The sequence below is a fragment of the Zonotrichia leucophrys genome, chromosome 29, assembly GCF_028769735.1.
Source record: "Zonotrichia leucophrys gambelii isolate GWCS_2022_RI chromosome 29, RI_Zleu_2.0, whole genome shotgun sequence".
Lineage (NCBI taxonomy): Eukaryota > Metazoa > Chordata > Aves > Passeriformes > Passerellidae > Zonotrichia > Zonotrichia leucophrys.
The window spans coordinates 3,663,146-3,676,021 of NC_088198.1; the positions used below are offsets into that span (position 1 = coordinate 3,663,146).

Genomic DNA, 12,876 nt, shown 5'->3' on the forward strand with positions numbered 1-12,876 from the left:
TTTTTCGTTCCTCCGCTTTTTCATTCCTGAACTTTTTAATTCCTGAATTTTTGCACTTTTTAATTCCTGAACTTTTTGCACTTTTTAATTCCTGAACTTTTGCCACTTTTCCACTCTAATTCCCGAACTTTTTTCCACTTTTCCATTTTTTAAATTCCTGAACTTTTTTTTTTTCACTTTTTTAATTCCTGAACTTTTTTTTTAACTTTCCCCACTTTTCAATTCCTGAACTTTTTTCACTTTTTCTCTTTTTTAATTCCCGTTTTTCGCCTCTCCTCCGCTCCAATTTCACTTTTCCACTTTTCCCCCTCTTTTCTCATCCCGCCTCTCCCTTTTTATTCCATTTATTTTTAATTTCCCCATCATTCCGCCCTCCCCACCAACACTTTTTTAATATAATTTTAATTATTTTTTCCGACCATAAATAGGACAAAAAAAGGAAGGAAAGGGATGAGAGGGGGCTACAAAAAAACCCAAAAAATCCATAATTCCTTCTTTTCCTCCTCTGCCTCGTCGCGCTTCCCCTTTAATTTCATTTATTTTTAATTTCCCTATCATTCCGCCCTCCCCACCAACACTTTTTTTAATATAATTTGAATTATTTTTTTCGACGATAAATAGGACAAAAAAAGGCATGAGAGGGAAAAAGGGACGGGCCGACAAAAAGAACCAAAATCCATCATTCCTTCTTCTCCTCCTCTGTCTCGTCGCGCTTCTCCTCCATTCCCTTTCCCTTTAATTTCATTTATTTTTAATTTCCCTACCATTCCGCCCTCCCCACCAACACTTTTTTTAATATAATTTTAATTTTTTTCGACGATAAATAGGACAAAAAGAGGAAGGAAAGGGATGAGAGGGGCCGACAAAAAAAGAACCGAAATCCATCATTCCTTCTCCTCTATTCTCTTTCTCACCCCACCTCTCCCTTTTTATTCCGTTTATTCTTGATTTCCCCCACCATATTTTTTTTAATTTTAATATAATTTTACGGGTTTTTTTCGACGATAAATAGGACAAAAAAGAGATGTGACGGAAAGGGAGGGGGGCGACAAAAAAAGAACCGAAATCCATCATTCCTTCTTCTCCTCCTCTGTCTCGTCGCGCTTCTCCCTTTTATTCCATTTAGTCTCAATTTTCCCTATCATTCTGCCCTCCCCACCAACACGTTTTTAATATAATTTTAATTATTTTTTTCGACGATAAATAGGACAAAAAGAGGAAGGAAAGGGATGAAAGGGGGAGACGAAAAGAACCAAAATCCATCATTCCTTCTTCTCCTCCTCTGTCTCATCGCGCTTCCCCTTTAATTTCATTTATTTTTAATTTCCCTATCATTCCGCCCTCCCCACCACCTTTTATTTTAATTTTAATATAATTTGAATTATTTTTTTCGACGATAAATAGGACAAAAAAAGGCATGAAAGGGGAAGAGAGGGGGCGACAAAAAAGAACCGAAATCCATCATTCCTTCTTCTCCTCCTCTGTCTCGTCGCGCTTCTCCTCCTTGGCCAAGCTGTCGGCGGCCGCCGCTCCCCCTCCTCCTCCTCCTCCTCCTCCTCCTCCTCCTCCTCCTCCTCCTCCCGCCCCGGCCAGCGTGGAGCTCAGGTTCGTCTCCTTTTTCCACTTCATCCTGCGGTTCTGGAACCAGATTTTGATCTGGCGCTCCGTCAGGCACAGCGCGTTGGCGATCTCGATGCGGCGCCGCCGGGTCAGGTAGCGGTTGAAGTGAAATTCCTTCTCCAGCTCCAGCGTTTGGTACCGCGAGTAGATCTGGCGGCCCCGGCGGCGGTCGGCGCCGTAGCCCACTCCTAGAGAGGGGAAACGGAGTGGAAATAGTGAGGAAAAATGGATTTTAAACCCGTCAGACAGCCCCAAAATCAGCAGAGAAAACAGTCAGGAAAAATGGATTTCAAACCCGTCAGACAGCCCCAAAATCAGCAGAGAAAACAGTCAGGAAAAACGGATTTTAAACCCGTCAGACAGCCCCGAAACCCTCAGGTAAAGCCCTCAGACAAAACGGACCGGAAACGGTCAGAAAAAATAGATTTAAAACTATCAAACCCCCAAAATTATCAGGAAAAACGGATTTTAAACCCGTCAGACAGCCCTAAAACCCTCAGACAAAACAGAGTGAAAATAGTCAGGAAAAATGGATTTTAAACACGTCAGGAAAAACGGATTTAAAACCCGTCAGACAACCCCAAAATCAGCAGAGAAAACAGACTGAAAACCGTCAGGAAAAACAGATTTAAAACCATCAAACCCCCAAAATTATCAGAAAAACGGATTTTAAACCCTTCAGACAGCCCCAAAATCAGCAGAGAAAACAGGCTGGAAAGGGTCAGGGAAAATGGATTTAAAACCGTCAAACAGCCCCGAAACCCTCACTGAAAACAGACTGGAAAGGGTCAGGAGAAATGGATTTGAAACCATCAAACAGCCCCGAAACCCTCAGACAAAACAGGCTGGAAAGGGTCAGGAAAAACGGATTTAAAACCCGTCAGACAGCCCCGAAACCCTCAGAGAAAACAGACTAAAAACCGTCAGGAAAAACGGATTTCAAACCCCTCAGACAGCCCCAAAACCATCAGAAAAAACCAGACTAAAAACCGTCAGGAAAAACAGATTTAAAACCATCAAACCCCCAAAATTATCAGAGAAAACAGGCTGGAAAAATGGATTTCAACCCGTCAAACAGCCCCAAAATCATCACAGAAAACAGACTGAAAATAGTCAGGAAAAACGGATTTAAACCCGTCAAACAGCCCCGAAACCCTCAGGTAAAGCCCTCAGACAAAACGGGCCGGAAACCATCAGAAAAAACGGATTTAAAACCATCAAACCGCCCCAAAACCCTCAGACAAAACAGGCTGGAAAGGGTCAGGAAAAATGGATTTAAAACCGTCAAACAGCCCCAAAACCATCAGGTAAAATGCTCAGGCAAAACAGGCCCGAAACCGTCAGGAAAAAACGGATTTGAAAGCATCAAACTGGCTAAAAACAGTAAGAAAAACACAGAATAAAACCTGTCAAACTGACTCAAAATCGTCAGAAATAAAACAGATTTAAAACTGTCAAACTGACTCAAAATCGTCAAACAAAACAGATTCAAGTCCTCAGACAAAACAGGCTGGAAAGCGTCAGGAAAAATGGATTTAAAACCGTCAAACTGCCCCAAAATCCTCAGACAAAACAGGCTGGAAAGCGTCAGGAAAAAAACACGGTAAAAACGCGTAAAACAGCCCCAAAATCTTCGGACAAAACAGACCGGAAACCGACAGAAAAAACAGATTTGAAAGCATCGAACTGGCTAAAAACAGACAGAAAAACCAGATTAAAGTCGTCAGACAAAACAGACTGAAAACTGACAGAAAAAACAGATTTGAAAGCGTCAAAGTGACTCAAAATCGTCAAAAAAACCAGATTAAAGTCCTCAGACAAAACAGACTGGAAAGCATCAGAAAAAACTGATTTGAAAGCGTCAAAGTGGATAAAAACAGTTAAACAGGCCTAAAATGGTCAGAAAAAAAGCAGAATTAAAGCCCTCAAACTGACCCAAAATCGTCAGAAAAAACAAATTAAAAATCGTCAAACAGACCAAAAACCGTCTGACAAAACAGACTGAAAACCTTCAGGAAAAAAAAAAAGATGAATTAAAACCGTAATCGTCAAACAACTGAACCTCAAAAAAATAACCTCAAGTTCAGAAAAACCGAATTAAAAATCGTCAAACAGACTGAAAACCTTCAGGAAAAAAAGAGATTAAAACCCGTCAAACTGACCCAAAATCGTCAAACAAAACAGATTAAAGCCCTCAGACCAAACAGATCCAAAACCGCCCGAAAAAAACCCAAACAAAAATCGTCAAACAGACTAAAAATCCTCGCACAAAACAGGCTAAAAACAACCGGAGAAAAACAGATTTTAAACCCGTCAAACCGGATAAAAACCCGCTCTTTTTTTTTCTTTTTCCTGATAAAAACAGACTAAAAACCATCAAACAGCCCCAAAACCGTGGGGAAAAAACACGGATGAAAAATCGTCTAAAAGTCCTCGGACAAAACAGCCCCGAACTGGTCAGGACCCTCCCCCGGAGGCCCAAAATTCAATAAAAAATGGAATTAAAGCGCTGCGTGTGCCCCGCGGGGTTCCGTGGGTTAAAGCCGGGTCGGCGCCTCAGGGGTTAAACCGGGGCCGGGGCTGGGCTGGGATTGGGGGGCTCAGGCCGGGTTTGGGGGGTTTAGAGGAGATTTTGGGGGTTTAGATGAGATTTTTGGGGTTTAGATGAGATTTTGGGGGTTTAGATGAGATTTTGGAGGGGTTTGGGGAAGGTTTTGGGGGTTTAGATGAGATTTTAGGGGTTTAGGTGAGATTTTGGGGGTTTAGAGGAGATTTTGGGGGCTTTAGGTGAGATTTTGGGGGGTTTAGATGAGATTTTGGGGGTTTAGATGAGATTTTGGGGGGCTCAGGCCGGGTTTTGGGGGGTTTAGATGAGATTTTGGGGGTTTAGATGAGATTTTGGGGGCTGAGATGAGATTTTGGGGGCTCAGGCCGGGTTTTGGGGGTTTAGGTGAGATTTTGGGGTTTAGATGAGATTTTGGGGGCTTTAGATGAGATTTTGGGGGGTTTAGATGAGATTTTGGGGGCTTTACATGAGATTTTGGGGGGTTTGGGGAAGGTTTTGAGGGGTTTAGATGAGATTTTGGGGGGTTTAGGTGAGATTTTGGGGAGCTAGGCCGGGTTTTGGGAGGTTTAAGTGAGATTTTGGGGGGTTTTAGGTGAGATTTTGGGGGGTTTGGGGAAGGTTTTGAGGGGTTTAGTTCGGATTTTGTGGGGTTCAGCCCAGATTTCGTGGGGTTTAACGCAGATTTTGAGGGTTTAGCCCAGATTTTGAGGGGTTTATTTCGGATTTTGAGGGGTTTAGCTCAGATTTTTGGGGGTTCAGCCCAAATTTTGAGGGGTTTAGCTCAAATTTTTGGGGGTTCAGCCCAAATTTTGAGGGGTTTATTTGGGATTTTGTGAGGGTTCAGCCCAAATTTTGAAGGGTTTAGCTCAAATTTTTGGGGGTTTAGCCCAGATTTTGAGGGGTTTAGTTCAGATTTTGTGGGGTTCAGCCCAGATTTCGTGGGGTTTAACGCAGATTTTGAGGGTTTAACCAAGGTTTTGAGGGTTTAGCCCAGATTTTTGGGGGTTTAGCTCCGATTTTGAGGGGTTTAGGGCAGATTTTGTGGGGGTTCAGCCCAAATTTTGAGGGGTTTAGTTCAGATTTTGAGGGGTTTATTTCGGATTTTGAGGGGTTTATTTCGGATTTTGTGAGGGTTTCAGCCCAATTTTTGAGGGTTTAACCAAGGTTTTGAGGGGTTTATTTCGGATTTTGTGTTGTTCAGCCCAGATTTTTTGGGGGTTTAGCCCGGATTTTGAGGGTTTAGTCTGGATTTTTTTGGGGGTCCAGCCCGGATTTTGAGGGGTTCAACCCAGATTTTAAGGCTTTAACCCAGATTTTGAGGGGTTCACTCTGGATTGCGCAAGTTTTTAGCCCACATTTCGCAGGGTTTTAGCCCAGATTTTGGAGGATTTCCTCCAAAAAAAGGATTTATGGGGGTTCAGGCCAGATTTCGCAGGGTTTAGCCCCGATTTTGCAAGGTTTGGCCCAGATTTTGTGCAGTTTTAGGCCAAATTTCGCGCAGTTTTAGGCCATTATTTGAGGGGTTCGGCCAGAATTTTGTGGGGGTTCAGCCCCCAAATTTTGCAGATTTTAGCCCAGGATATTTTGGGGCTTTAGGCCGCGTTTTGAGGGCTCAAACACAGATTTTTGTGGGGTTTTAGCGCAGATTTTTCAGGGTTTAAGCCCAAATTGCGCAGGGGTTTAGCCCAGACTTTGCAGTTTTAGCGCAGATTTTGTGGGATTTTGGGGATTTCGCGGGGTTTTAGGCCAGATTTTGGGGTTTTTAGCCCAGGTTTTGAGGTTTTTAGCCCAGGATTTGCAGGGTTTGAGGTTTTAAGCCCAGTTTTTGAGTGGTTCAGCCCTGATTTCGCGGGGTTTTAGCCCAGATTTGCCCGGAATTCCCTGGATTTGGGGGGACCGGGGGCCCCAGCTCGTGTCACCCCCAAACCCTAAAAACCCCCTAAAATAATCCCTAAAAAAAACCCTAAAAATCCCTAAAATTCCCCAAAAAATCCCCAAAAAATTCCCTAAAAAATCCCTTTAAAATCCCTAAAAACCCCTAAAAAATCCCTTAAAACCCCCTAGAAAAAACCCTAAAAAATCCCCAATAAAGCCCCTAAAAATCCCTTTAAAATCCCTGAAAAATCCCTTTAAAAATCCCTAAAAAATCCCCTAAAAACCCCTAAAAAATCCCTTTAAAACCCCTAAAAACCCCCAAAGAAATCCCTTTAAAAATCCCTTAAAAACCCCTAAAAAAATCCCTAAAAAATCCCTTAAAAACCCCTAAAAAAATCCCTAAAAAATCCTTTTAAAAATCCCTAAAAAACCCCTAAAAAAATCCCTAAAAACCCTAAAAAAATCCCTAAAAATCCCTGAAAAATCCCTAAAAAATCTCTTAAAACCCCTAAAAAATCCCTAAAAAAATCCCTAAAAAATCCCTTTAAAACCCCTAAAAATCCTAAGAAATCCAAAAATATCCCTTAAAATTCCCTAAAAAATTCCCAAAAAATCCTCAAAAACCCTAAAAAAACCCCTAAAAAATCCCTAAAAAATCCCTAAAAAATCCTTTAAAAATCCCAAAAAAACCCTTTAAAAATCCCTAAAAACTCCCTTAAAAATCCCTAAAAAATCACTTAAAAATCCCTTAAAAATCCCTAAAAACCCCCTAAAAAATCCCTAAAAAATCCTTTTAAAAACCCCTAAAAAATCCTTTTAAAAATCCCTGAAAAATCCCTTAAAAACCCCTAAAAAATCCCTTCAAAAATCCCTGAAAAATCCCTTAAAAACCCCTAAAAAATCCTTTTAAAAATCCCTGAAAAATTCCTAAAAAATCCTTTTAAAAATCCCAAAAAAATCCCTTTTAAAATCTAAAAAATCCTAAAAAAATCCCTAAAGAATCCTTTTAAAAATCCCTGAAAAATCCCTAAAAAATCTCTTAAAACCCCTAAAAAATCCCTAAAAAAATCCCTAAAAAATCCCTTTAAAAATCCCTAACATCACAAACTTTTCTCCCGCTCCCATTTATTCCCCCCACGCTCAACTCCCTCAGCCGACCCCGCCGCGCCGCTTTATTTTTATTTTTATTTTTATTTTTATTTTTATTTTTATCCCCCCTCTTTAAATCCCCTCTTTACGACCGCCGATATTTCACCGCGCCGGGGGACGACGAAACCTTTTAATTAAAACCGATCCTAACAAGCCCCAAAAAAAAAAAAATAAATAAAAAAGCGGCCCCGCCGCGAAACTGCGCGAAATTATTGTTTTTATGGCGCCATAAAAATCCAACCCCCCATAGCAGAGAAGGGGAGGGAGGGGAGGAAAAAAGCCATAAAACCCCAGCGCGTTTATTTAATTTATTTAGGGGTAAAACCGGTAGCAGTAAAATAAAAAAAAATAAAAACACACAAAAAAACCCAAAAAACCCCTAAAAATAAAACACATAAATAAAAAAAAGAAAAAAATATAAGGAAAAAAAGAGGAAAAAAGCCATAAAAGAATGTTTATTTGAATATAATATAGGAATAAAAGGAATAGCATAAAACTTAAAAAAAAAGATAAAAAACAAAAAAACACCACAAAAAACCAAAAAAATAAACAAAAGAAAAAGAAAAAAAAAAATAGGAAATAAAGGAGGGAAAAAGCCATAAAACCCCGCGCGTTTATTTAATTTATTTAGGGGTAAAACCGGTAGCAGTAAAATAAAAAAAAATAAAAAAAAAAAAAAAAACAAAAAAAAATTTAAAAAAAATAGGAAATAAAGGAGGGAAAAAGCCATAAAACCCTGAGCGTTTATTTAATTTACTTAGGGGTAAAACCGGTAAAAGTAAAATAAAAAAAAATGAAAAAAAAAGGAAAAAAAACCACAAAAAAACCGCAAAAAAATAGAAAAAAAAAGAAAAAAAAAGGAAATAAAGGAGGGAAAAAGCCATAAAACCCTGAGCGTTTATTTAATTTATTTAGGGGTAAAATAAAAAAAAATAATAAAAACACCGAAAGAAAACCCACAAAAAAACCACAAAAAAAACACCAAAAAAATCTAAAAAAAATATGAAATAAAGGAGTGAAAAAACCCAAGGCATAACTCACCGCTGTGCGAGTTCATGCGCTGCATCCAGGGGTAGATCTGGATGCCCGATTTCTGCTCCGCCGCCGCCGCCGCCGCCCGGCCCTGCTCGCCCGGGAACTCCTGCGCGATGGCGGCGCCGGCGCTGCCGTGGGGCGGCCCCACCGCGCCCTGGCGGCAGCCGCCGCCCAGCGCCTCCTTGTCGGCCGCGTAGAAGGAGCCGGAGCCGTACTCGTAGGCGGCCGCGCGGCCCGAGCCGAACACCACCGCGTTCTCCTGCGCCGCCGCCGAGGGGTAGAACGGGGACGAGTAGAGGCGGTTCTGCGCCACCGCGGCCGCGCCGTAGCCGCCGAAGTGGCGCACGGGGTCGTAGCTGGAGTTGAGCGCGGCCACGTTGGGCAGCACGTCCTGGCCGCCGCCGAGGTGGCACGGCAGCGACGGGTTCGTGAAGTACGAGTTCATCGCGGGGTCTGGGGTCCGGAGATCAGGAGTTTTTCTTCTTTTTTTCTTATATTTTTTTCGCGGTTTTTTCCCGGTTTTTCTCTATTTTTTCCCGATTTTTCTCTATTTTTTCCCGATTTTTCTCGATTTTTTTCCGATTTTTTCCTCTATTTTTCCTTATTTTTCCCTTATTTTTCCTTCTATCTTTCCCCTATTTTTCCTTCTATCTTTCCCCTATTTTTCCTTCTATCTTTCCCCTATTTTTCCTTCTATTTTCCCCTTATTTTTCCTTCTATCTTTCCCTTATCTTTCCCCTATTTTTTCCCTATTTTCCCCTACTTTTCCTTCTATCTTTCCCCTACTTTTTCCTTCTGTCTTTCCCCTATTTTTTCTCCTTAGTCTTCCTCTATTTTCCCCTATTTTTTCTGCTATTTTTCCTCTATTTCTCCTTATTTTCCCTCTATTTCTCCCTATTTTTCCTCTATTTTCCCTCTATTTTCCTCTATTTTTCCCTAATTTTTCCTCTACTTTTCCCTCTATTTTCTTCTATTTTTCCTCTATTTTCTTCTATTTTCCCTTAAATTTTCCTCTATTTTTCCTTATTTTTCCTCTATTTTCCCTATTTTTCCCTTTTCCCCCCTATTTTTCGCGGTTTCCCCCTCTATTCATTCCTCTACTTTTCTCCTTTATTCCTCTATTTTTTTCCTTTATTCCTCTCTTTCCTCTTTTATTTTTCTTCTTCTATTTTTCCTCTTTATCCCTCAATTTCCTCTCCTTTATTCCTTCCTCTATTATTTCCTTTATTACTTCCTCTATTTGCCCTCTATTATTTCCTCTCTTTTTTTTTCCTCTATTTCCCCTCTATTATCTCCCCTTTGCCTCTTTCCCTTTTATTTCCTTCCTGTATTTCTATTTTCCCTTTTATTTCTCTATTTTTCCCTCTTTATTTTTCTTTTTTCCCTCTTTATTTCTCTATTTTCCCTCTTTTTTTTTCTGCTTTCCCTCTTTATTTCTCTATTTTCCCTCTATTTTCCCTCTTTATTTCTCTTTTTTCCCTTCTTTATTTCTCTATTTTTCCCCTCTTTATTTCTATATTTTCCCTCTTATTTTTCTATTTTTCCCTCTTTATTTTTCTCTATTTTCCCTTTTTATTTTTCTATTTTTCCCTCTCTATTTTTCAATTTTCCGCCTTATTTTTCTCTCTATTTTCCCCTATATTTCCTTATATTTCCTCCCTATTTTTTCCCATCTATTCCTCCCTCTCTCTCTCTTCCCCCACAATTAATTAATTAATACATATATTTATTATTATTATAATAATAATTTTTTTTTTTTTTTAAATCCCTTTCCCTTTCTCTCTCTCTCTCTATTTTTTCCCGGCGCCACCTGGGCCCGTGCGATTTCTTTTAATATTTATTTCGCTCTCGGGTTTGTGTTGGGAAGTGTAGGATTGTTATAGGGAAGGCTCAGCTCCAGGACGGACAGAGCGACACCGTCAGCTGACCCCGCGCGGGCCAATGGGAGCCGCGTGTCAAAAAAGGGGAGAAAAAAAAAAATGGCTTTAAAAATGGCTTTTGGCTTTTTTTCCTGCTCGCCCGTTCCCCTGCCGAAAGTAAGCGGGCATGGAAAGTAAGTGGGGCAACACCCCCCCAAAAAATAAAAAAAAAATAAATCAAAAATCAAAAAAAATCAAAAAATCACCCCGGGTCATTCGGGAGGGTGAGCACCTCAAAATTCCCAAAATTCCATTTTTTTTACTCCCCCTTTCCCCCTCCTTTATTTTGCTCAGATTCGCCAAAAAAAAAAAAAAAAAAAAATTATATATACATCTATCCCCCCCCATTCCCCCTTATATATTACCACTAAACACTCTTCTTTTTATCCTCTGCTATTATTATTATTATCAATTTTTTTTAAATTTAACGCTTATCATAATTATTGTTCTTTCCAAGAAAGCGGCGCTCAAATATCTCGTGGAAAAAAAAAAAAAAAATAAATAAATAAAAAAAAAAGAATCGGCGGCGAATTCCCAGCAATAAATCTCGGGCGAACACAGAATATGAAGCCATAAATTATCCTCTCTTTACCTCTTTTTTTTTTTTTAATTCTTTCCTTTTTTTTTAATGTTTGTCTTTTATTTGTATTTAATTTGTTTATTTTTAATTTAAAAAAAAAAAATTAATTCATCTTTGTCCCTTTTATTTTTTTTTTTTTCCCCCATTTCTCCCGCTCGGAGTATTCGCTTTTAAAGGGCAAAAAAAAGGGGGAAATAATTGAATTTTAAAAAAAGGAAAAAATAAAAAAAGGGGGAAAAGGGGAGGGGGGGACAAACATGGCGACCTCTCCTTGGATAACGCGGGATCGGGAGCGCTCCCAAAATCCCGCAAAAAGGCGAAAATTTGGGATAAAAAGGGAAATTTTAGGGAAAATAAAAAATCTCCAATCCCTGGCCGGGCTGGGCGCGGGATTTGCGCTGCACTTTGGGGCGATTTCCGCGCTTTTTGGAGCGGAATTGGCGCAAAAAAAAGCGAAATTTGGGCCGGGCCGGAGTTTCCGGCGCTTCCCCAACTTTTCTGAGGGACCCCGACCCCAAATCCGGCCCAAAATCCCCCAAAATCCCCCAAAATCCCCCAAAATCCCCCCAAATCCGCCCCTACCTGAGCGCGGGGGCTCCGAGCACCGAAATCGCCGCAAATCCCCCCAAAAATTCCGATTTTTTAGCGGGGGAGCCCTCGGCCTCCTCCTCCTCCTCCTCCTCCTCCTCTTGTTTTGTTCGGGTTTATGGCAAAAATAAATTCCGGAAAAGCGCCGGGATTTCACCCAAATCTTGATATTTTTTATTTTAATTTTTTTTTTAAATTTTTTATTTTTTTGGATTTTTTTTAAATTTATTTTTTGGGTGACAAAGCGCAGCCCCCGGGGGGGTTTTGGGGTTTTTTTTGGGGTAAATTCCCCCCGGATGCCGAAGGATTTTATGCTCTTTTTCCTCTGGCTAACAAAGCAAAGCCGTCAATGGTAGCAATAAAACCATAAACTGCGAAAAAAACCACAAAAACACCCAAAAAAACCACCAAAACCCAGCCCTGGAGAGCCCAAAAAAAGGGGGAAAAAATCCCAAATTTTGGCCCCAAAAGTGGAGTCTGAGGGGGAGCTCCCGCCTTGGGAGCCTTGGGGACAATTCCGGGAGTTTTCCCCCCAAAAAATTTCAATTTTCCGCTGCTTTTTTCTCCCTCTGCTTTTCCAAAACCCTCCCAGAATGGGGGGAAAAAATCGGAATTTTTGGGAGGGTTTTGCTGCTTTGTTTTGGGTTTCCAACCTCGGTCAGGGACCCCAAAATTGGGGAAATTTGGGGGAATTTTGGGGAATTTTGGGGGATCCCAAAGGCCGGGCTGGGGCAGGGCCACAACTTTGGAGTTTCCACCCCAAACTTCTCCTTCCTGAGCCTCCTTTTCCCTTTTTCCCCTCAATTTTCATTTCCCCTCATTTTTTCCCTTCCTCTTGCTGCTCCTTCCCCTGAATATTTTGTATTTTATTTTGCTTTTTTCTGCTTTTTTTCGCTTTTTTTTCGCTTTTTTTTCGCTTTTTTTTTCGCTTTTTTTCCCCTTTTTTTCCACCTTTTTCACTCTAATTTTTATTAAATTTATTTTTAATTTTTTTTTTAATTTTTCCTGGTTTTTTTTCGCCTGCCCAAGGTGGGTTGGACGAGCGTGGGACCGGAGCCGGGGGAAGTTTTTTAAGTTTTTTAAGTGTTTTACGACTTCTCTAAAACAGAGGGCGAGTCCTAAAAGTCCGCTCGATTTATAGACAGCAGAAAGCAGCTGCCGGAAAAAAAAAATAAAATACCCCAAAAACACATCCACCCTCCCAACTCTCATTTTTTGCCGCAAAAAAACCCCAAAAAAACCCTAAAATTAAATAAAAAATAATCAAAAAAAGCATCAGAGAAAGGCGCAAAAAATCTGATTTTTAAGTGTATTTTTGACGTTTGGCGGCGGATTTTTGGGCAGATTTTTGGGGTTTTTCGCGGGGTTTTTAAAGGAGATATTTTGATTTTTTTGTTTTTTTTTTTGGGTGCCAAAAAAGCACGCGGCGAGGGAGATTTGTGGGGAGAATTCCGGCGGAATTGGGTCTGCAAACAATTAAGGGAACTCATCAGCAGAAGCAAGAACAGATGTTTTATTAAAAGTGCGACAACAGCGCTGGAAAT

General features: G+C 40.5%; 1 protein-coding gene across 1 annotated transcript; it reads right to left on the reverse strand.

Moving 5' to 3' along the window:
- Window positions 1-1,344: 1,344 nt before the first annotated feature.
- Window positions 1,345-8,784, reverse strand: HOXC6 (homeobox C6). Its single transcript, XM_064734867.1, has 2 exons — window positions 8,252-8,784; window positions 1,345-1,808 (listed from the first exon to the last, which is right to left on the reverse strand). The coding sequence occupies exons 1-2, from the start codon at window positions 8,688-8,690 to the stop codon at window positions 1,462-1,464; spliced, it is 786 nt and encodes a 261-aa protein (XP_064590937.1). The 5' UTR covers window positions 8,691-8,784; the 3' UTR covers window positions 1,345-1,461.
- Window positions 8,785-12,876: the final 4,092 nt, after the last annotated feature.

Excerpts from the sequence above, each read along its gene's own strand:
- HOXC6 (XM_064734867.1), bottom strand. The coding sequence starts at position 8,690 with ATGAACTCGTACTTCACGAACCCGTCGCTGCCGTGCCACCTCGGCGGC. Across the intron at positions 1,809-8,251 it reads GCGCATGAACTCGCACAGCG|GAGTGGGCTACGGCGCCGAC; the intron begins GTGAGTTATGCC and ends TCCCCTCTCTAG.